At 42.1% G+C, this 24,831-nt stretch overlaps 1 protein-coding gene across 1 annotated transcript in view; it reads right to left on the bottom strand.

The window, feature by feature from the left end:
* The window catches only part of LOC309709585 (uncharacterized protein), a 26,935-nt gene extending 2,104 nt beyond the window's left edge, over positions 1-24,831 (bottom strand). Inside the window, exons 1-12 of the mRNA XM_082538300.1 lie at positions 24,744-24,831; positions 16,900-18,832; positions 14,420-14,788; positions 13,454-13,493; positions 13,159-13,304; positions 5,736-5,768; positions 5,365-5,451; positions 4,881-5,081; positions 3,526-3,705; positions 1,766-1,978; positions 1,530-1,649; positions 1,251-1,391 (exon numbers count right to left, since the gene is read on the bottom strand). Of these exons, the coding sequence (XP_082394426.1) occupies positions 1,251-1,391; positions 1,530-1,649; positions 1,766-1,978; positions 3,526-3,705; positions 4,881-5,081; positions 5,365-5,451; positions 5,736-5,768; positions 13,159-13,304; positions 13,454-13,493; positions 14,420-14,788; positions 16,900-18,756 (3,387 nt within the window). The 5' untranslated portion in view covers positions 18,757-18,832; positions 24,744-24,831. The remainder of the gene's footprint in view (positions 1-1,250; positions 1,392-1,529; positions 1,650-1,765; positions 1,979-3,525; positions 3,706-4,880; positions 5,082-5,364; positions 5,452-5,735; positions 5,769-13,158; positions 13,305-13,453; positions 13,494-14,419; positions 14,789-16,899; positions 18,833-24,743) is intronic.

The following is a 24,831-nucleotide window of genomic DNA, read 5'->3' as shown; positions in this document are numbered from 1 at the left end:
TCAGTCATCCACACATTGGTGATGGCAAGCTACATTGTAGCTACAGCTGCCCTGGGGCGCACTGACAGAGGCGAGAGTGCCGGACACTGGCGCTACCGGGCCCTCTGACCACCACCAGGAGGTAACAGGTGAAGTGTCTTGTCCAAGGACATAACGACCGAGACTGTTGGAGCCGGGGCTCGAACCGGCAACCTTCTGATTACAAGATGAACTGCCAACTCTTGAGCCATGATCGCTCATTTGAAAAATATTTTATTACAGAAGGCTACCCTGTTGAATAACTACCCAATTGTGGTGTAGGGGTTTAAGTGTACTTCTGGTCTTGGCGTCTGAGAGGGTCTCCTACGGTAAACTGGTCCCTGGGGAGGGGCTAGACTAAGGAAGTCCTAATGAAACTTAAGTCTTGGCACTGCATAACCACTCGTGGAAGTGGAATCTGGGACCACCTCCTCTAGGCCTGGCCGCCAAACACTTAAAGCTCATGAATACACCACTTATGTCTTATACATGAGTGATGGGAAGGCAGAGCCTTGGTTGTGCACCTACTGCACTGGACTGTTGTGCTGAACCGAGAGCTGAGCTGTCCATCCAAGTTTTGACCCTCAGTTATAGCCACCTGTGAAGATCTGGGTAATGACTGAAAGAGTAAGGTTGAGAATTCATGGGGCTGAAATAAGTCTCACCCGTAGGATGGGCTCAGTGTTAGGGACAGGGTGAGGAAATCTGGAATGATCTCATATTCATAGTGAGGAGGCAAAACGTAGTTATTGTGCTAGATAAATCGGTTTATGCCGATAGGACCAGGTGGAATGGACTGATTGATTTTTCATGGCGTGAGCCACCCATATAATATAATGGAAGGATTATTTTCAACTGTAAGTCATGCAAAGCTGCCGTAGTAAAGGCAAGACTTTAAATATGGAGCTGAAAATGACAATAAAGCGTCTCCTTTAAAGTGAAATGGTGCTGTGCTGCACAAAGAACCCTGGGATTACAGCTTTAAAGCCGTAAAAAGGCTTTTAATGTGTAAATATTGATGCAGGAGGAAAGGCATTCACTGAAGCAAGTCTTTCAGCTGCAGCTGTTTTCCTGATGGAACTGAGGCTGATTTTGAGACAGTTTCAATAATAAATCAAGAAGGCCTATAAAACGGGAATTTACATGTTAAAGATATTTTAGGATATGTCTCAAACATGTTTTTTGCTGCTGAGGTAAATAAAAGAACATATGTGGCCATTTTGAGTATTTACCTCTCCCATGGCATTGGACAGGATCTGAACAATCTTCTCGTGAGGAGTCGCCACGACGCTCTGGCTGTTGATCTCGATGATGCGGTGACCGACGCGGACGCCACCTCTCTCAGCGATACCGCCTCTCATCAGACTGCAGATCTGCACAGGAAGGAAACAGAGGGATTTGGCTTAGTGGGGACACAGCCGATACCAAATCTAAGAATTTGACAAGAAGGACAATTCATTTAATTTGTTCCCTGCAGCTGCGAGTGAGTTTCAGTAGCTTCAGATACTCACTATGCCATTCTGGACGCTGAAGCCCAGCTGGTATCGGAGATCCGGCCTGCGAATAAGCACCATGGTGACAGGAGGGCACCTGACAATGTTCATCTTGATCCTGGACTGAGACTTGAGACCCTGGGGAAACAGCAAGCAGACATATGAGACAGATCCAGCAAACATTTAAGAACCCCTTCTGCTTGTAAGGGGTTTCAAAAAAGATGAAAGGTGGAAAAGAGAGAGCAGCAGCGTACCTTGATGATGCTCTGGCAGGTGCTGAGAGGTAAACCCACCAAGCTTGTACCATTTATGGTCATGATCTGATCTCCGATGTTGAGTCGGCCAGACTTCTCCGCTGGGCCGGCGTGCATCATGCTAGCGATGATCACTGTGGGGAGGATTGACCCCCAGCCAGACTCCACGATCACCACGCCGAGGATCTCGCCTTTTTGCTTCTCGATGTAAACCTGAACGTGAATATGACCTTAGTTTCTTTAAAGATACCAAATAATGTTCATTTACAGCTTCAAAGTTGCATTTTGGGGATTCTAGTAGAACAAATCTTGTCGGATATCTGCTATAACTCTGTGAGGAGGGGCTCAGGCTTCCGAGAGCTCTCAGCCACATAAGGTAGCGGATCTTTGTTAGTCTGACATCGTGCCAAACAAACAGCCAGATGACTTGGATAATGAATGACTACAGTGTTTTTAGGCAATTTAGCAGCTGTGGCATCAAACTCAGATATAGAACGTATATATGCATAGCTGTATGTGTTAATGAAGCCTCAAGATGGACGTCTTAGTGCTTTAAATCCAAATGTGAGGTGTGTCTGAAAAGTGAAGGAGCACACCAATTTCTCAATCACACAGTAAAACATACCGTGCTTTATCCTAATTTTTACCCTAGTGTGTGCCATAAATTACAAAATTAACATCCCGTTGTGTTCAGTAAGACCTGAATGTGCAACTGAGACCACAAAATTCTCAAGAAAGTGCTTAAAGAAAGACTTAAGACTTATCCCATAGACCTCCCTATAACTGGCCGCCCCCTGCTGGCCACTAGATATGAATGCAGGTTTATGGCACTTCAGCACTGGCTTCAGTCTGTGAGCTCAGCTAACATCCACCTGAACACTGGATTGGATAATCTCAAACAGGATGTAACATTTAATCTGCTGCTTCTGCAAGCCACTTTGCAGCCCACCTTCAATTCATGTCATCCATTTCGTACTCCTCATGCTGTTTCTGACTTAACTAATGATGCAATACAATACAAGTTTATTTGTATAGCACATTTAAAACCAAGGGTATACCAAAGTGCTTCACAACAACACCATAAACAGATACGTCTGTTTTCACTGATGCTGGGAAATTTGCAGTTGCTCTCAACCGTTATCCTTTCCACATATGTGCATGGAGGGTGGATACAGTCAAATAAAACTTCCTGCAGGTTTTGATTAAAAGCGTCCCCTCTGTCTTTATTGTGGACTTCATATCAAACTAAGATGTGAATCGCACCAAAGAAAAAGAACTTTACAGAGACACTTTGGACACATATCAACAGTCACCTTCACCAATCCAAATCTACCACAGTCCTCCCAGTTCGGGCTTCTCGCCGCCAACCACACAACTCTGAAAAATGTGAGATGACAGCAGGCAGCGAGAGCAGGGAGGAGGCTCCGAGGTCAGAACAGGTCGAGCATCACAAATTCACCTTTATACTGAGGTTAGGAGTTTGCTCTTTTTATTAAAATGTCATCTCTCAGTACAACTGTCATGCAGCTGTGACTCCTAAACCAGATGCTCATGTAACAGCACTGCGAGGCAAACTAACAACACAATGAGCAGGAAAAACATTAATAGCCTGACCTGAATTAAAGAGATGTGTTGCTATTTTTATCTGAAAGATTCATCCATATGCAGAGTGGAATATTTTTATCTTGCGAATGCAGACGTGTCCCTGTCGATGATGATTAAAACCTCCCGACTGTGCCGCCACCTGCTGGCTGACTTACGTCTCTGCAGTTCTCCGACTTGGAGAAGTGGATGAGGTCGTCATTGTACATGTCCTGAGTGTTGAGCAGGTCACTGTACTCCCTCTGGCTCAGGTCCTCTGGGTCGATGCCGTTGGCCCTGAGGAACTCCTGGTAGGCAACGCTGAAGGACTGACCGATGGACTGAGCGATGAGCTGAGCCTGAGAGAAAGAGATCAATCACGGATAATAAGAAACAAGCTACACTACAGCTGTACCTTTAAAGACATTCCCCACCCTAAAAATAACATTTTATTCTAAAACCAAATCCTAAAAGAACGTATAGAATTTTTAAGCTCTCCCACTTTTTAGTTTTTAATTTTGTCCATAATTAATATTGGATCGGTCCTTTATGAATTACAAATATTTTCTTTCTTCTCAGGTTAAGGCTGACATCAGTTGTGCTTTTAGAAACAATGGAAGCAGATTTAAACTGCAAACTATAAATAACTCTCCCCTTTAGAGCTATTTTAGTGTTATTTATCCAATCAGATTTCTGTTTCTGTTTCTTTCTATTTCTGAGTATAGCTGTGGCTCAGGAGGTAAAGTGGGCTTTCTACCAATCGGAAGATCAGTGCTTTGGTGTTGAACCCTGGGTTTCCCTTAAATGCTCCTTCAGCTCATAAAAGGCAAGCCAGATTTGATGTGCCACTGAGAGTTTATGAAATTCTGAAGAAATAATCAGTATGGAAGTTCTTCAAGGCGTCCAAGCCTGAAGGATTTATGAGTTAGCAGTAGGTTACCTAGCTAGTAGATGTCTGAGGGTTATAATACCATATTTTGGCTAAAGTTGATTTCTTAAAAAAGAAAGTGAAAAACTCTGAAGGTAAATTGAAGAGCAACACTTGGAGGGTTAGTTGACATATAGTGATCTGCTACATGATGGTTAGCTGCAGAGCTATGGTTAGGCTAACTTAACACAAAAGCACCAGAAACACATAAGATGAGAATTAAATTGTTCTCAATAAAAGTTCATATTGGAGCTCCTAATGGAGAGACAAATACCATTGTACAGCAAGAAGACAATGCAGAAACAGACCAAATTTAAGGCAAAATGCGATGACCCATTGATATACTAAATTACAATTACATTTCAAAGACTTTTACAGCTATTTAACACTCTTTACAGCTGTTTTAGGGGAAATTTAATCTAACATGTTTTCAGACTTAAGAGGCAGATATCCTGCAGTAGATTACTTAGATAACTTTTATGGCCTGCCCTACATCAAAAGCGAAAAAGACCCTACACCCTAAAAATAAAAAGGTGATCAAGTTGAATAAAATCAGATTTTGAGGACCACTGTTTTAATCATTGACAAAAACCACTAGTAACTCACATCCTCAGACTCGAAGACGTGGCAGATCATTCTGTACAGTCTTCTGTCATCTTGGGTTATGGTGGTTTGCTCTGCTGTGCTGTCCAGGTTTTCCTGTGCGCTGCGGGACCGGACCATCTTCCCTCGGGCCATCAGGACCACCATGTTACCAATGTCAGCTATGTAGGAGATTGTCCTCAGGGGCAGGTCCATTAAACACTCCTGGTAACGACAAATACATGAGTCACTTGTAAATACAGGCCCTGCATAATAAAAATAAAATGAATAATAAATCAAATCTAGTTTAACCAAATAAATAAAAAACAAAGGACCTAAAATTGAACCTTGCGGTACACCACAGATAACGTGAGCTTTAAATGATGAATATGATGTGGTAGCTGCTAATATACTAAAGGTTTTAATAGAAGTATGGAAAGTGTTGCAAGGGAAATTTGTAATTTTGTGGTGTTGATATAAAACAAAATAATATATGTTATGTTTATACCTGAGTGTCAGCATTGAGGACCTTGATCCTTTGTGTGGACATGAATAGATCAACCTCAGCAGTGGATGGAGCCTCGTCGTCGGGGCTCTGCATAGCCGAGAAAAGAAGTGAACAGAGGAGGCAACAGGTTGATAGAGAGCAGCAAAGAGAGTAGAGCGGGCGTCACGATTGTCCAGAACCTCCAAATCTAACAGCTGCTCATGAGATTGACAAAAGCAAACAGTCACGTCTGGTCTAATCTGCACTCAACAAATGAATAAGACAGAGACACTTGAAGCGTGCATGGCCATTCTCCTCTGTCGTCATCCTTGGCCACAAATTCTGCATAATGCATTGCAATCACAGATAAGCAGAATGAAAAACAAACTCACCTTCTTCCTGTTCTTCGCCTGTTTCTGAGCTGCCTGCAGTGATCAGAAAGAACAGCGATTCAGAAATACAAATCAAGGCAGCGGTGATTTGAGGAAAAGGTGGACAAACACAAAAACTAACCGGATCATGCACTGTAGACTGCCTCTATTCCAAATGCCAAATCAAGGGACACAAGAACCTTAAAGGGGTATGTTGCGTGTGCTTGTGTGTGTGAGAGAGAGGGCAGTGGTGTTACTGTCTATCACATTTGACAACAGTGGGATGCCAGAGGCGTTTGCAGCAAACATTATCAAAAGTGTTCTCTGCATCAGTGTGACACAAACGACCCTGAAGAAAGACGAGCGACCTCATGTGTTTGCAGCAGATGCCTCATCACAACTCGAGGTTTCCAAATGCTGTCTGATCCCCTTTAGAGATCAAGGATTTAGTCTGTGAAATCAGAAGGCTCATTGTGTTTATGTGGACTCAGACTACAGTTGATTTAGCTTAAACAAAAATAAATGTGGCTCTAATATGTTATCCAGTTTGTGTAACCTTTATTTCCGTCCAATTCAATTATATAGCATCAATTTACACCAACAGTTGCCTCAGTGGGAAGGAAAAACTGTTTTAATAGGAAGAAACCTCCAGCAGAACCAGACTCAGGGAGGGGTGCCCTGCTGCCGTGAGCAGCTGGGGGTGAGTTCAGTACAAAAGACACACTGTGGGAGAGAGAGTCAGAGTTCATTGATTGCTAATGATTAAATACAATATAGAAGAAAGTAACCAAAGGAAGGTTCAGGGTCACCTGATCCAGCCCTAACAATATCCTTTATCAAAAAGGAATGTTTTTTAGGGCCGAGTACAATAACCTCAGCTTTGTCTGAATTTAGAAGTTAGAGGTCATCCAGGTGTTTATGTTTTTAAGAGATGGTTATAGTTTAACTAACTGATTTGTGTCATTTGGTTTCATGACTAATAATGCTGGGTGCAGTGAAAATGTATGCATGTTTTTCTCTTAATATTACCAAAGGGACGCATGTATAATGTAAAAATGTACTGGGCCCAGCACATAACCCTGTGGAACTCCATTATTAACTGTTGTATATGAAGAAGACTTCCCACTTACCTAAACAAATTGAAACCAATCAGACAGATATGAGTCAAACAATTGCAGTGCACTTCCTTTAATACCAATGTGTGTTCTACTCTCTGTAGTAAAATATTGTCATTAACAACGTTAAATGCTGCACTGAGTTCTAACAGGACGAGCATAGAGATGACTCCACAGTGAGAAATCATAAAATCATTTACAACCTCCAGTTGCTGCTGTTGCAGTGCTATGGTGAACTCTGAAGAACTTCACTCAACACTCAAACAGACCATTCATCTATTTAACTCTGAAAAAGATGTGAAAGTAAACATATCCACCCTAACATCAGCCATTACTTTGTGGACTCCACATTTTGCCACTGTGTTGATTATTTGTAGCCATAGGAAACCATATTTGTACAGGAGAGTGCCATGAAAAGCTGCATCTATAAACTAAAATTTCACAGTAGAAAAATGTTTGTGAATCTGAAAACTGCAGCTCATGTGTCAATTCTTGTGCCATTTCTGATCATTTTAATGGAATATCATGACTGATATCATGGCTTGTTTGTGCTCCAGAATTGGTGCACGAGCCACCGTGCTGCCAATCACAGTTACAGTCACAACAGTTGGTATGGGATATTTTCCACAAATCCCTCTGCCCACATTAAATTAGGAGACACTAAGCATGCATGTGGACGACAGCCTCACACAGAAACAACAGCAGTTTATTTCTAGAGATTACAAGTGATTGCACTGTTCAAATGTTAGAAACAAATGGATGAGAGGTTAGGTAACTGGCACTAGCGCTGTGGTTACAGCAAAAAAAAAAAAAGATGACTGAAAATAAAATCTAGAGTCTTATGTTTCATGTGAATTAACTACATTTTAAAAAGTGTTTTTACCATTCACCACATAAAGCATCCTTGTTCAGCTTTGGTCACTAGAAGCCGAGTAGAAGCTTAACTTCACTTTCAAGGAGTATAGACAAGAACGTAAAGTCTGAAGATGTTACAGCTCCAGCAACACGTGCAGCATGAAGAAGAGCTTCATTACAAAACCAGGAGTCATCCTCACCCTGATGAAATGCTGATTAAGTAATAAAGTTAAACTTCACACTACAAGCGCTGCTGCAGCTTTAACCTCTTTTTGTCTGCTGCAAACCAGCCCTCCATTAAATACGACACACACCAATATACCAATATTTAAGAATTAAAAACTATTTACTGATAACTATTATTCTACTATAACACACGCAATCTCGGTTTGTTTGTCTACCAGCACCTTGTACAAAACCCAACTCTGCAAATGGGTACTTCTTAGGCTTCTTGAAGGTTCCTATCAGTATCAGATATTATGACACCATTGTGTTGCCTAGTAACCACCTACCAACAGGCTAAAATTGTAATGTTTGTAATGGCACCTTAAAAAAAGCATCGTCTCATTTTGATATCATAACAAGAGGCTCTAATTTTGATCCACAGATGTTTAATGATGCACGGTACATGATGGCGCCATCACGCTGCCTGGCAACTACCAAGCAACAGGCTGAATCTACTCATTTTTAGCATTTATGCAGCCATAACAACATATGAAAGCATATGAAAGCATTTTCATGATCATTTTCATTTCATCATGAACAGCAACAGCAGCACAAAGATGCTAAACTGCTGTGGTGTGGGCATGTACTAGTAAAGTTATCCTTCAGCTATTTCATTTTTGGTAAACAGTCCCCATGTGGATTATATGCTTAACTTTTACTATAATTAAAATAAATAAATAAATAAATAAATAAATAAATAAATAAATAAATAAATAAATAAAATTAATAATAACAACAACAACAGGAACATACAATTTGAAAGGCTCCCTTTGAAAGAAGGTGTTTTTAAAAAAATCAAAAAATGTTCTTGTTTTTGATAACTAATAAATATAACAATACCTAATTTAATAGACTCCTTTTTGTATAGTTAAAAACTTCAACCATATAGTTGACAAGATATTTAGTTTCTACGCCACATGGGTGATGTCAGTGAGGTTATTTCCATTTTTTAGTACACACTCTATGGATTTGATATTTTATTTTTCAAGACTTCTTTAATCAGACATTATATTATAGATTATTATGTACAGCACAAAAAAAACCTGTTATCAGCTACAGACACTGAACCTATTAAGTTGATCTAGTATCAGTTTTCATATCTGATCTGTTCATTTTCTTCAGTAACTGGAGCAGCTTAAATGCATAAAGCCACCGTAGAATCAACGCTTACTGTATTCACTTTGCATGAAATGCAATTTTATAGAAAATGTGTGTGGAAGAGCCACACACACACACACACACACACGCACACACGCGCACACACACACACACACACACGACTGAAAACAAAGTCAGTTTTACAGAGAGCTGTACAGGTTTTAAAAAAGCCACAGCATCAGATTTAGCATCCTTACAGTCAGCTCATCCAGCTTACTAGACAGAAGCCTGTCTCTCTTTTTCTTTCCCATTCTAACAAATAAAAGGACTCATACATCCACATCATCAGCTCACAGTCTCTGACCTTCTCCCTCTCTGTAGGCTTCTCAGACATTAACAGAGGCGACGTCCCCAAACTATCAGTCAACCATCCAGAGAGGAGCGCAGAGCCGGGCTCAGCTCCTGTCTTCCTCCTCCTGCCTCCAACTTACTTCTTCACAAAGCTCACGTCTCACTACTCATCTCTCACACTCAGATAGCTCTACGTTTGAATGCCATCTCACTCCCTCCCTCCCCGACACCACCTCCATTTAACTGACTGCATTAGAAAGAAAGGGCTGATCTGTTTTTTTTCTCATGTTTACAGTAACACCAAAAAGTCACATTTAAATTAACATCCTCTTATTCCTTATCCTTTTATTACGTCCCCATTTGCGTGATCCCCATTTGACATCATATACTGTGACTGAAGAATAAAGTGAGGTCTCCTAGCCTCATAGCACAGTTTATATAACATCCAGCCTGTACGGCTCTGGATCAGAAGCAGTGATCTGTGGTTGATTCACTGCACACACACACACACACACACACACACACACACACACACACACACAGGGACTTTTTGCTGTGTTGCCCACTGAGGGCTTCTGACTTTAAAGACCCAAATACACAGCAAAGCTCAGTTCCATCTCCAATGATGCGTCAAGGCGCATTAGAAAATGCAGCTCTGAATCAGGGCACTGTGGCTTTAATATCTGAAATCCTTGATGTCTTTTCCAGCATGTAAAACATTTTGGCGCCCAAAGACATGTTGACCTTACCTCAAAGGAAATATCACCCAGACTGTGATAAGTGGGGATTAATTTACTCAAGACACATTTTTGTTCATCAGTCACCGGATAAACACAGGAGAATGCACAGATGTCTGTTAAGTAAGATAACACACACTCCACAACTTAAAAACACTCAGTGGCCACTTTATTAGATACACTAGCCATTAACAAAAATGTCTAAGAAGCTAATCACATGGCAGCAACAAGACGGACCGCTAAAGGTCAAACTGAGCATCAGAATGGGGAGGAAAGGTGGATTAAGTGACTTTGAACGTGGCGTGGATAATTTTTCAACACGACCATCTCCAGGGTTTACAGAGAATGGTCCACAAAAGAGAAAATATCCAGTGAGTGGCAGTTCTCTGGCTGGAAATCCCTTGTTGACGTCAGAGATCAGAGGAGAATCGGTGAAGTGCTTCAAGCCAATATGAAGGCAAATGCTTAACTCAAATAGACACTGGTCACAACCAAGCAGAATAACCTTTATGAAAGCGCAAAACCTTGAAGTAGATGAGCTACAGCAGCAGAAGACCACACCGAGTGACTCTCCTGTCAGATAAGAACAGAAAACTCAGGCAACAGTTTCTAAAAACGGATGATGACAGAAGATTAGAAAAACATCTCCTGGTTTGCCGAGTTCCAATTCCGCAGTAATATTTGAATGTTCAGATTAAAATTTGATGTGAACAACATGAAAACATGGGTCTGTCCTGCCTTGTATCAGTGCTCCAGGCCTGCAACGGTGGTATAAAACTGTGGAGGATACCGGAGGATGAGTTTAAAGCCACAGGCTACCTAACCATGTCAGTACCTTCATCATCACAGGGTTCCCGTCTGATGGATGCTTCCAGCAGGCTAAAGCACCATGTTACAAAGCTCTGCTCATCTCATAGAGGCTGGAGACTATCCCAGCTGTCTGAGGCAGGGCACACACTGGGCTAAAATACAGAGACATACAAATATTTCGATGGGCAATTTGCCAGTTAACCTAACCCCACGTCTTTGGAATGTGGGAGGAAGTTGGAGAGAGAACCCATACAAACACAGGGAGAACATGTAAACTCCACACTGATGGTGGAAATGAACTCAGGACCTTGTTGCTGTGAGGCAATAGTGCTAACCACCATGCTACCCCTTGTATTCATGGTAAAACAAGAAATAATTATGACCTCTAGGGAACATTTAGTTCCTATGAAGTCTTAAATTTACTCACAGTCAGTCACAAATTGATTTTTTTTGGTCTCCTCACTCTCTAAAACTGGCAAAATCAACCTCATCAATCCGCAGATGCCATGAACGTGTCACATACGCACGTTAGGTCAGCAGTTACAGATACACAAAAATTAGATATGGGCCAGGCCTGGCATAGATGGCACTGTCCATGCGATGGCATGCCATATCTGGCTCGATTATGGTTTGGTTTATTCTGGCCCAGGCCCATAGAAAACAGGTCTGGCCCGGATCTGGCATCAAGCTGGCACTTCTGACTGACCGGTGTCATGGCAGAGTGTATGTCAACCAGATCTGGGCCAGGTCTGGCAATGATGGCACTGTTTATGTTCCTATTTTAGTTAGAAGACCCAAATGCCATGTTGCAATACTATACTGCTATGGTAGCCAACATTTCAAATGCAGGTTTGTGAGTGTACACTTTATCCAAAACCTAGTGAGGGTTTACTCATCTTTGCCAGTGAGTGGCTGTAGCTCAGCAGGTAGAGCAGGTCACCTACTAATCGGAAGGTTAGTGGTTTGAGCCCTGGCTCCTCCAGGCTGCATTTCAAGAATGTGAATTTGTAGAGGAAGTGTGTGATTGGGGGAATGTGGCATGTTGCATAGAGCACTTTGAGTAATCAAGGAGAGTAGAAAAGCATTATATAAGAATCAGTCCATTCACTGTCTGAGCCTTGCCATGTTACTTTTGCATGTTCTGGCACATGTTGTTATTACATGGCTTGATTAAGGTATCATTACATTACATTACATTACATTAGGCTGAATGGCAGAATGACAGATAGTCAGATTAACAGTATTTTGTCTCTATCTGCAGGTTTTACACGCTTACATATAAACACACAGTTACTGTCCCTCCATTTACAAAGGCAGAGGCGTCACTGTGTGATTATTTTACATGTAGTTGTTTTTTCCTGTGTAATAATATTCAACATTGCTATCAAGAAATTTTTCAAAAAATGCCTCTCTGTGCAAAATGGGTTTAAAAACATAAACAGCTGTGGGATACTGTTTGTCTGTGATTTAGACAGGGGGAACAAATCGTGGCAGGATCAGCCTGATGTTATTTGTATCCCACTGTAACTTTACTGTATAAAGAGCTAACATCTCCAATATGTCAGGAGTAGTTAGTCATTACAACAAGTGTTTGCGAACTAAAAATCAAGAATGTGGGATACTGTTTGTCCGTGATTTAAACAGCCCAGCGCTGCTCCTGACGAAGGGAAAACCAATTCTGCAGGGAGACCTACCTCGGCACTTGTGCAGGTGAAGCCAAAGGGAAGATTTGCTTCACCATATTTTCTAGTCTTTGGCTTAGAAGGAAGTTGGTTTGGAAACATATTCAGCTATGCTTCATCTCCTGCTTTGCGTTTGTGGAGGCGCCCCGTGCTAGCAGTGTCCAAATGTTGTTGGGTTTTTTTTTTCCCTTTTCATACCACGCCCCCCCCCCCCCCCCCCCCCTGCAATGGCTCTGCACCCGCTTAGGGGACGGGCCCCACACTTTGGGAAGGTCTGCCTTAGGGTCATGTCCAATTTCTATGAAGCTGGAAAAGATCTCCGTGATTGTTAGTCCAATACCAAATAAATATGTGGTTACCCACTGCACCATCTGTGAGTTTTTCACTCACATCTTGACATTTCTGGTTTTATTTTAAATATAAACCCCTCTATGAGTCTTATTTTACCCTAGATAGGCCTTAATAACAGGTATCTGTTACATAAAGAATAGTTACAAAGGGAAAGCCACATTTTTTTTCCTGTTCATATCCTTTCACTGTGATGTGAACACAGAATGAAACGTGCTCTTACTCGGACTCTGCTCATGGCCTCTTGGGCCTGCTGCATGCGGGCGCTCTTTGTGGGCGTCCTCTCTGACAGCAGGTGGGTGCAGCCCATGTAGGTTGCTGCAAAGATGATGCCATCAATAAGGTCTTCAGGGTCACACGGTCCCGGGACTGCATTTAACAAGATGCACTTGTTAGAAAAACACACATAAACGCTGCATATGTACATTAACATGCTTTCAAATAAATATCTGATATATGAGAAATACAAAATATGAGACAGAGGTTCAGCTGAGAATAAAAATATGATTATCACTCACCGTCTACAAACGTGGGAAACTGTGGAAGAGATCTGCGAATCTGAGAAGGCGCAGGAAATTAAAAAAACAACATTTATTATTTCTCCTCACACGCTGCAGGTCTCCACCGACTCATTCACATTCAGATGAACACCTTATAAGAGATGCAGGCCTTTGCAAGATTTATCATCACCCTAGAGTCTTACTGTGTTTCTACGATGGCATTTTAGATTCATTTAAGGGGTCGCAGGAATGTTACTGGAAAGAACTAGAGATAAGAGCAATATGCTATAAATATGGTGGAAGTTTTTTTTAACCTTTTTTTCCTTATTGGTAAATTTTTATTCATAAATGTGCAAACTTTCTTATAGCAAATTTGTGTGTTTATGTCTTAAATATGTGACTTTTTAATCTATTTGATTTGTGAGGGGTTTTTTTTAATTTTTTTTCTCCCTCTCTCAAATGTGTAAGTTTTTTTAGTTAATTACTTTATTTCTTGTAAATTTGTGACTTTTTAAATCTCTTAGATGTTGGAGTTTCTTTCAAGTAAATTTGTGGGATGTTTTTTTTCTCTTACATTTGTAAATTATTCTCATAAATTTGCAACATTTTTCTAGTAGATCTGTAAGTTTACTTTATGTCAATTTTATACATTTCGTTTTATACCTCATACATTGGCAAGTTTTCCCCCATAAATCTGAGATTATTTCTTGTAAATCTGCATTTTATCTGCATTACTGAGTTTCCTTTCTCATAATTCTATGACTTTAATATGACCTTTTCTCAGAATATTATCCCTCCTTTTCCACAAACCTGCACAGGCTGTAACACTTTTTCAAACACCCAAAGATCTTTCTTAGCCTTATTATGACCCACATTTATAAAACTCTCATGTGACATTTATTCCAAATATCAGTCGGTTGTTATCTACAGAAACTTAATACTGGGTAAAACAAAGAGCTGCGTTTTGGTAAGTTAAACTCTCACCTCCTGCACAGATGGCTTCTGAGGAGGTGACTGTTGCTGAGCTTGAGTCTGTGGCTGTTGAGAGGGGAGCTGCTGCTGCTGCTGCTGATGTTGACACTGTTGATGCTGATTAGGCGGCATGTGTGGGTACGGCTGTGGCTGGGTGTATGTCTGCGGTGACCTAGCGGCATCCCTCTGCTGTGACTGGTGGCCTTGTTGGTGCAGGTGGTGGTGATGGTTGTGCTGGGACTGTCCAGTGTGATAACTTTGGGGATTGGGTGCTCTAGAAGAGTGATCAACCCTCAGGGGACTGACCGGATCCCGAACTGGAGCTGAGGTGTAGCAGCTTGGAGACTCAGAAGCTGACTCAGGGGGTGAGTGAGGAGAAGACTGTGGGAGGGGAAAAAGAGAAACAGGAAAAACCCCTGTGAAACTGCAACTTGATACAAGGGTCAGGATGAAGCATTAATACATGTACCATAAAATCAAATGAGAGCTAGCAATGTAAGCTAACTGGAAAGGATAAAAAAAAAACTTTATCAGTGCAGCGCTCCACAGAAAAATCACTTGATGACATCAGTCAAGCCCTAAAGACAGTCTACTATGTTTTTTTTATTTATTTATGGAATTTGTTGTTAAAATGAGTGCAGTGCGATTGTGGCTCAGCAGATAAGAGTTTAAAAGTCCTATATACTGTAAGTACCAAATGTTCTATTTAGTGGGAGTAGATATCCCTTATATCAGGGGTGTCAAAAGTAAGGCCCAGGGGCCAATATTGGCCTGGAAAAATTGTAAACTTTTAAACTGTAACATTTTCTGAGAATTAACAAAAACTCACAGGACAGTCTGGGCAACAAACTACCAGAACTACTACTATAATTTTACACATTAATCATGTAGTTTCACTGGTCCAGCCCACTTAACATCAAAGTGTTGCTGTATGTAGCATGAATTATGTCATTTAAAAGGAGTCTGAAATCCCTGCTTTATATAGTGATCTCAGGCACAAAGCCCCACCCACGCACTATTCAAACTTTCTGTTTATCAGGGGCAGCCAATCAGAAGAAAGATGTCTATAATGACTGGACAGACAGCAGATGAACTGAGGGGCTGGACCATGAATATGGATTATTTTGCACTGTGAATCATGCAAAGCTGCTCTAGCAGAGTCCAAAAATACAGAGGTGGAACTGAGCCCAATAGATCCCCTTTAACACTGTGGAAAATAAACAGCAGTAATACATAATAATATTCTAAAATACATTTTCAAATACCTATCACTGCTTTAAAATGATCTTTATATGTTTCTCCATCTTTGTTCAGCACCAGCCTAATTCTGCTCTGCCCCCTGCCTCCTGTTGACATGCTGGGCTACACAAAACTCCTATCTCAGCTAAGTCGCGCCAAAATCATGAATTAATACTCTACTCTGTGCCATACCACCTTACCACCAGGTGCGATAATTAACACTTTGAGGCACACTCAAAAAGACGATTCTTTGCTAACGTGAACATGAAGGATTAATTTTTTTTTGAGTAAAATGCAACTGAAATACACAAAATTAAAAGTTTATTTATTCAAATAATTAATCACTGAGGGAAAAATGCTTGGAATAACTGAATGAATACCAATCAATCGTATTTCATTTGACCAGATTCTATTAAATAACATTTTTACAATTTATTTATGTAACAAAATTACATGTAATCACATTACTTAAATTCTGAATTTTGGCATAAATAATTTGAGGGCACATGAGTAGTAGTGCATCATGGATTTGATGTGCTTTCTGGTAGGGGTATATATAAGCTTAATAGTAAAGAACTCAAAGAGACTTGGACAAAATATTTCATGATTTCAACTCTGGTGACTATGATAGATACCGGCGGCTCTATAGCAGTGTGAGATAATATTTACTGAGGCTCAAGTTTCTCAAATATTTGAATAGTAATCAAATTAATAAGAAAATAAAATTGTTTCTGCAAGTATTGCTTTTTTTATGTGCACCTGGTAGTATGTAGCTCACAGTCTATTTGAAGACTACCATATAACGACAAGAAAATGCATCAAATGTGTATAGAGCTGATAAAATATGTGTGAAACATGAAATTAGATGCTACAGATGAAACAGAAGAAGCATGAAAATAAATGAAAAAAATCGGTAGAGATGTTAAAAAGTCCTGAAAAATCACAGAAAATGAGGCAAAAACCATGAAGCTGCAGGTCTTCTATATCTCTGCACTGTCATGTGATAGTGCGGTTGGATGGCTTCCTGTACTTAAAATGCTGATCCCTAAAAAGATTCAGCTTTCTGTTCCGTTTCTGTTTAATGACCTCTATATTTATCTGCTGCCATCACGAGAGAAACCTGCTCACTGTAGAAAAACAAAACAGCAGGAACATGAAAATAAAAAGGCTAAACTGATCTACTCCCCTGAGTCAATCAAACTGCATCTTTCAGTCTGTTGTGAAATTAATAAAGTAACTGATGGGATACTAACATGGCCAGCTGTAGTCTGCAGGGGGTACATATCCTCCGTGGGGCTGACCTCCTGTCTCATCACCCAGATCGGCTCCACAGGTTGGTCAGGTGTGTACGGGGAGCGCATCGTCTTCGTCTTCACCCCCTCAATCGCCTCTTTGATGTCTTTAATCGCTAGGCTAATGGCGTCGCCTGAGCCCTTTGCACCTTCTGCATTCTGCTCATCCTGGGCCTCGCCTGAGCTGCTCAGCCCAGATGGAGGGGTCTTGGCTTGGGTTTCTGGCTGTCTGGGTGGCTGCCTGCGGTTTTTAGTGACAGGGCTTTGATCGGCACTGCCTCCCTCGCCATCAGACTGACCATCATAGTGGTGCAGCCGGCAGCCAACAGAGCGATCCAGAGGGGAGCGCTGTGAGCGCCGGTCTCTGGCCTGCCTCGGGACATGATGGGAACCCTCGATGGGGGAGGGCAGAGCTCCTTTTTGTACATTCTCCTGTCTGTGGGGGGTAAAGGGCTCTTGGCGAGACTCTTGGTGGCCCCTGTTAGCCTCGGTCCTCTGACTGGCCTGCCTGCGAGGTTCCCTGTTTGGCTCAGGGTAGGAGGTCTTAAGCGGCTCGGGAAAAGAGTTGGGATGGGGTTTTGACTCCGAGTATGACTCATAGACCGGCTCTGAGTAAGACTTTTGGTGGGACTCTGTATAAAAGTCTGCATAGGTTTTTGGATAAGATTCAGAGCAAGAAGTGGAGTGGGACAACGAGCATGACTCAGAGTAATCCTCATCCTCCTCTTCTTCTGGTGGCAGGTCATTATCGGGTAGAGGGCTCATACTGGCGTCCTCACCGAAGTGGTCCAGCTGGGGGAAAGCTGGAACATCAGGGGAGGAAGGGGGAGTTGGTGAGTGAAGTGGAGGCGGGCTGTGGAGAGGTCCATCCATACTGAGTGAGGCGGCACTCTCCGTGTCAGAGCAGAGATCTGTGATTTCACTTCCCTGAGCTGAAGGATCCTCCTCCACATTGTCCATCACTCTCTCTTCATCCTCCTCCACCCTCTCAGCATACTCCTCAGCTTTCTCATCATGCCCGCAGCCAGAGTGACCTTCTCCTGGGCGGTGGTCTCCATCCTCATCCCCTACCTTCTCCTGCTTTCGATGATCCTCTTTAAGATCTGATTCCTGCTCACACTCCATTTTACTCTCCTGGAGATCTTCTTCAGCATCATCAGGAGGAGCATTGTGAGTGTCAAGCTGTACTTCACGGGGTGCAGCACCAGATGCAAGGTGGGTGGGTGTAACAACAGCAATGGGAGTCTGGTGAGAAGATTCCCTGTCCTGTGATTGGTCCACTACAGGATCAGCTGTGGATGATTCCTGCACCTGCACCTGCCGTGGACCTTCTCTCTCTTCCACACCTGGTGAGGAGTCCTGAACCTCTCTGAATGGCTGCCGCTGTCTGTGACTTCTCAGTCTGGGGTTAGGGTCACCATGACGGCGGTAGCGAGTGACGGCAGCGCGGGGTTGCTGGACAGGACGTGGGTCAGCATCCTGACTAACCGCAGCTGGGGCAGAGACCGGACTCAGAGGCTGACTTTGCCCTTGCCCTTGCCCTTGCCCTGATGGAGGCCGGCGGCGGTGCCGAGGCGGTCCACGACCTCCAGGTGGGTGGTGGTGGTGATGGTGGTGGTGATGGTGAGGAGGAGGGTGATGGTGATGAAGGGGATTCAGTTCCCCATCCTGGTTGAGCATCTGACATGGTCTCCAGGACCGGCGTACAGGAGGGTCTCCAGTGGTCCCATTGGGCTGCCTGCTCCTCGGAGGCCCCGACACCTCCTTGTGTTCCTCGCTGCCTTCCCCCGTTGCCTCTCCCTGATACTTGTGGCTCATGGCTCGGGTATGATTCGAGTCCAATTTTCAGAACATGCTCCTCTTACTGCCAAGAAAAGCCAGCTCAGGGCACAACCTGGGAGAGATGGAGACACGACATAAGCAGGAAAATTATTAAAGGGTAAGGATAAAACATGAAGGCTTTGAAGCCTGAGACAAACGGGGTAAAAATTATATTAAAATAAAAACTTTTGCTAACGGATAAGTGAAAGAATAATAATCATTGTGTTGATATAAGGACTCACAGATTCCATTAACATGTTTGCCTAACATCTAAAATAAAATAATGGTGGCTTTGGTGATCACCCCTAGTTTGCACTGCAGGTCTCTGCCGCCTGGGGCTCATTCTCAGTGTCGGATGGACCCGTGTCCTCAGTCATTTCCACCTCTTTTTGAAAGCTATACTTTGCTTTATCCAATGGTGCAGCAGCAGAGGTGTGAAAATAAGTCTGCAGCTCTGTTTATTTATTACTTACACACCTACGTCCCACTCACCCCATTTGTCTGATTGTTTAAACCAGAATAAGAGCTACAGAAGGATTTATGAGCTTGAGATGAAAGCTATGACGTCTCCCGAGATCGCCAAGCACGGATAACAATCACCTCTTTTTCAGACACGGGTACACCAAAATACATAAGGCTGCTAGTAACTGGAGGCCAGTCACCGTGAATCTAGATTGATTTCCCACTGTGATCTGTGCCAGCTGCCGATGCGCTTCATCACAAATCAATATCTTAATTACTGGTCTTTATTTACTTTATTTACTGCCAAATATCCTTGGGCAAGATACTAACCCCATGTTTGCCTACTGGTGGTGGTAGGAGGGCCCGGTGGCGCCAGTGTCCGGCATCCTCGCCTCTGTCAGTGCGCCCCAGGGTGGCTGTGGCTACAATGTAGCTTGCCATCACCAGTGTGTGAATGTGTGTGTGAATGACTGAATGTAGTGTAAAGCACTTTGGGGTCCTTAGGGACTGAGTAAAGCGCTATACAAATGCAGGCCATTTACCATTTACTACAAAAGCATTAAGTTAAAATTATTGTAGACTGCTACTTTACATTTTCCAGGTCTTTTGTTTTGAAGGTTTATATGCCATTGACTAACGAACATCTCTTTAAAAAACAGCAATATTGCATATCACACTAAGCAGGGACTATACTGCTAATAGCAAAAAAAACAAAACAAAATCCAAATCCTCTGGGATGCAGAGCACTTTAATCTGCACCCCGTTCATCAGTCCGTCCGCCAGCAGCTGGCAGATGGCACGGGGTGGAAAACACGAGAAGGAAGAGGGAGAGGAGGAGGCAGGGCAGGGGGACAAGGAGGGGCTTCTTTCTTGCTACGTGATAAGATCTGACAGAGAAGAATGGAAAAGGGAGTGATCTAAATAATAAATGCCCTCTGTGAAGGAGAAGCCCCTTTTTGATATGTATTTAATGTGACGAGGCTACCGGGGAATCACTCATTTATCTTGTATCGCAGGCTTCTGAGGTCAATAAGCTGAGAGAGGACACCCGAACGTCACCTCGCAGCATGTTTCAGAATATTAAACTGGTTCTGGACAGTCTTTATAAACTACACTGCAGTGTAGTTTATAAAGACCAGCGCAGATGCATCTTAAAAGGTTCGTATCTGATCTGCCCTCACTTATTACAAGAATCTATAAATACATTAGAGTTACATTACAACTTTTTTAGCTTCTTCTTACAGCTCTGCAGCTAATGGTCAATCAGAGAGTCCATCGGCGCGCTTGTTTGCTGACTTGGCCTCCGGGGGTTATGGACTTTTTCAGGGCTTCCAATGCTGGCCGTGCATATGTGAACCAAGACTTCCATTTTTTGCATTCATTGCTAAAGAACGCAGATAAACACCTCAAAGCCTTTTTCTTATTTATTCTGAACGTAAGCACAAAAACCTCAGGATAAAGGCTTGTGGCTTTAGCAATGCAAGGAAGAACTTAAAATAGGAGAATACGACAGTAATCTGAACCAAATGACTATTTTTTTTACTATATTTACTCAAAAATGTGAGCAAATAACATCTGAGAAACAGAGACACGGTTGTACTGAGGAGCCAAGCAGGAGGGGCTATTGCAGTACTAGAGATGATCTGCAGATACACATCATGTCCTCGATGGTTTTCATATTGTGGAAATTAGTCCCGCTTCTGCAGAACTGGCTATGTATGTGTGTATCTTCTCCACCTTGGACACCTACTAGGCGTAATCCTTGTTTCTCTTTTTCTGAACTGAGTGGTTTCTGTGATATTTTGGACCTGCTTCTAGAACAAAATAACTGGGTGTACATAAGAAGTTAGTGAGGGTGATCTCTTCCTGTACAGCTTACTACGGCTATGCTCGGAAAAACCCAGAAATTCTAACGGCTGTCAAATTGTGCTTTGACTGATAAACTGGGGTGCCAAAACACGTCATTAAGGCTACAGGGGCGGTCGTCTTTATGGAGGAAATAGTTAATGTGGGGTTGCAAACCTAAATGCAGACACGACTGCTTTCTCTGTTCACTTGTAAGCAGGATGCCTCAAAAAGTTTTGGAAGCATTTGCGGAGCCAATTAAGGACGTTAACTTGAGGAGTCTTTCCGGATCTAGATCTCGATCCAGAACTTTTTGGTTGGATTCTTTATGAATGTAACATTTAGAAAAATGGGACGTTTAGCAATGCATCTTCACAGAAAAACTGGGAGACATCATCTTGATGTCAAAGAAAGAATCACAACTTCATCTGGATCCAGGAAGTCTATTTATGCATGGTGTTTCTGGAAGCTTTCCCACAGCTCGCTAGTTAAGTGTCCCACAAACATCTTTGACTTAATTTTTTCGTTTATTCCTAACAAACAGACACAGGAAGCTCTTGATCCCATTTCAGTTATCCAGTCTAACGTAACACGTCACTGCTAATAAATCTGCTGACGACGCTACAGTCAGAAAACTGTTTTGCTTCCCTCATGAATGGATGAACCGTCCTGTGTGAAAGCAAAACCTCAGTAAACGTCTTAATGTGTATTACAACAAACCAAGGCAGAAACAAAAAAAAAGTATAAATGGATTTTGCAGCGTCGAGAATGCTTACTGCTATTTTTTTTTTTTTTTGTTAAGGCAATTTCAAAAGACCTACTGAGGGAAAAACTGATCTGTATACAGCTTTAGAAAACCAAGAATCTGGAGCATTCAGCTACTTACTTAACAAAGATTGGTCTGCGTATGCTTAAAGCAAAGAGTATGTGACCATACTTAATGAAAGTCTGTGGATATTCCTGTTATTTTTTATCTATTTAATAAACAGAAAAAATTATATTTATATGTTTTAATCATATTCCTGGTGATTTTTCTTTGGTGAAAGGCCAAGGTCTTTGGTGGGTGCCAACATTTTTCACATGCAGCAAAACCTCTGAAGGATCCTTATATTTTTCCCCTCTCATCTTCATGTCATTTGCATCTCTTTTGATGAATGTCAGTGGCTTTGCAGCAGTCATAATAAACTGTGAAAAGGTGGTACAAGGATTACAGCTGTCTCATAACACCACCACCTCTGTAAAGGTGTTAAGTAAATTAAAGGCACAAAAGCGAATATGTGAATATGCTGGATGGTGAGGGCAAAGGTTAATGGTGATGATGAAACATGAGGACAGAACACAACTGTCAGGAGGGGAAGCAGGAAGATCGAGGATGGACCTCCAGCATGGCTAATGTCCCACTCTGAGTGGAATTTACAACTGGATAGCAGCGGCTGGGTGAGTCCAGGGAGAAAGGGGTGACTTGGGTCACAGATGGCCCTGGCAGCACTGCTGTTAGTCAGGCAGGGCATGCAAAGCTGAGAGGCGAGCGCCACGCCTCCATCTGTCAGGCTGAAGTGAAAGCTGCCGGGTGGGGGATTTACTAACCCATTAACTCGCTGACCTTTCACTGACAATCATCCACACACACTATACATACCAGCAAAGCCCTGAATGATTAAATCTATTTAACACTCTATGCATGCATCAGGGCTAAAAGGCAGAATTAAACCAACAAATAATTGATTTCAGTATCAATGCTGCTGTCATTATGTTACATGATTAAACATTTAGTCTATGAACTATCAGGAAACTGTGACAAACACTAGCATCCCATTTCATACATCCAACTATTGGCACAAACTTGGACAATCCTGGCCACGTTTACAAACTTGAGGTGGACCGTCAGCACCTGCTTAACGCCATCAGGGAGAACGTCACATAAAAGAAATATCTGTTTCAATGTGGATCTTATGTCTGATCATGGATTTTTAGTCCTTTAAGCTAAGCAAAGCTAACCTCAGCTAATTAGTCCCACAGTGAAAATAAATTCACTCAAAATGGAAAAGATAAGTAATTAATTAAGTAATAAAAAACTAAAAAAGAAAGCAAAAATCAATTTATATTATGTTATATTATATTATATTATATTATATTATATTGTATTATAATAGCAGGCATTTGGGAACCCCGCAAGGGACATTGGAGGAAAAAAAAAATGAAGATGATCTTTTGAGATCTCAAGTTTGCGAGATCTCGCAAAAGTAACTCTGTAGGAAAGTGACATTGGGAGGGAAAAACTCCCTTTTAACAGGAAGAAACCTCTGGCAAAAGCAGGCTCAGGGAGGTGGCATCTGCCATTTTTTTTGGGAGCGAGGGAAGGAAGACATGAAAGTGTTTTGTTGGTTATCAGCTAGCTAGGTACTTCGGTTATCAGGCCAAGCTAGTATTCATAAACTGTAAGGGTGCAATGCACAGATACATATCTACTAATTAGTACAAGGTTAACAAACAATGTCATTAATCAAAACTGAAGCTTTCAAACAAACTGGCCACCCCCTAACTGCAGAATACACCTGGAAGAGTCGTCATTTATAGAAGCTAAAACCGTTTTCGTACCAGGCTTTAAAAAATGCTTTTAATGGTGTAAAGTTGAGCATTTTAACATCGGAGTCGATGGGGATGACTCACTTGGCCTCAAGTGGCCACTACAGGAATTACAGGCTTTCTTGTATTGGTTTTTAAGCCTGCACACTCAATACTGCAGTAACACTTAAAGCAACTTTAGTTATTTTTGTTCAGTTATGATTAGTTCATAGGCAGCTAACCAAAAACAAATTTGATTTGCATATTTCAAAGAAAAAATGCCCAACATAACCCAGTTCCATCGTCTCCTCATGATTAGCTGCCTTACATAACAGTAAACTGAAGTAACCTAAGCTAGTTTAGGGTTTTAATACATAATTTTAATATTTTCTCACATTATGCTTTAAGGAAATTAAAAAAAGAAAGCAATGGGCAGATGAAAACGTATGTACACCTATCCTCATCTTTCTCTATCCAAGTATGATTCATCCCCCCCCCCCACACACACACACACACACCACAGAAACAGACACCCACTCAGCAAGCATATGGCCCATACAGGGATGCATCAATCGTGACATTACGTGCACTGTATTACATGTAGCCTCTGGGAGACGATTAACCCATAAAGCTGCCATGAGCTTTTATTTTGAAGGCGCACTCGGTTTCTTAAATACCCTCCCATGGCCTTGATGTTAAAATACCAAAAGCCGTCTTTGCTTTTGTGATTGCTACTGTCATTATAAATGATCAGCCAGTCTTACAGCCCGCTTCTTCGAATCGTTGAAATGTTATAGTTCCCATTTCCTAAACGGTCATTGGTGGGGTTTTGTTTTTCTTTTTTTTTTTTGGATATTTTATAGTCGTTCACTGCATCACGATCTCTAAAACATTTCCTGACGTGCTCGTGGAAAGGAGATAAAACCGTTTAGCGAACTGTCACCTGTCTAAAAGCCTCCCTCTCTGCCCTCTCGCGCTCCACATTCATCCTCCGCAGGTGTCAGATCCGCCATCAGTGGAAACGACCCGTTCACATTCCCACTAAAACCACCAGAAATCCACGATTCCTCGTCTATCACACCAGCTCTGGGAGGTGACATTTACTCATTTACCTGCATGTCAGTGGAGGAGAGGCCCGGCTTCGGCTGCCGTAGTGTACATCGCCCCTGTGTCTGCGCGTTCTCGCCCGGATCGGCTCGG

Source organism: Aulonocara stuartgranti (assembly GCF_965226115.1).
Source record: "Aulonocara stuartgranti genome assembly, chromosome: 7".
Taxonomy (NCBI): domain Eukaryota; kingdom Metazoa; phylum Chordata; class Actinopteri; order Cichliformes; family Cichlidae; genus Aulonocara; species Aulonocara stuartgranti.
Note: the sequence above shows the minus strand (reverse complement) of the source record. Positions and strands in the feature narration are given on the sequence as shown.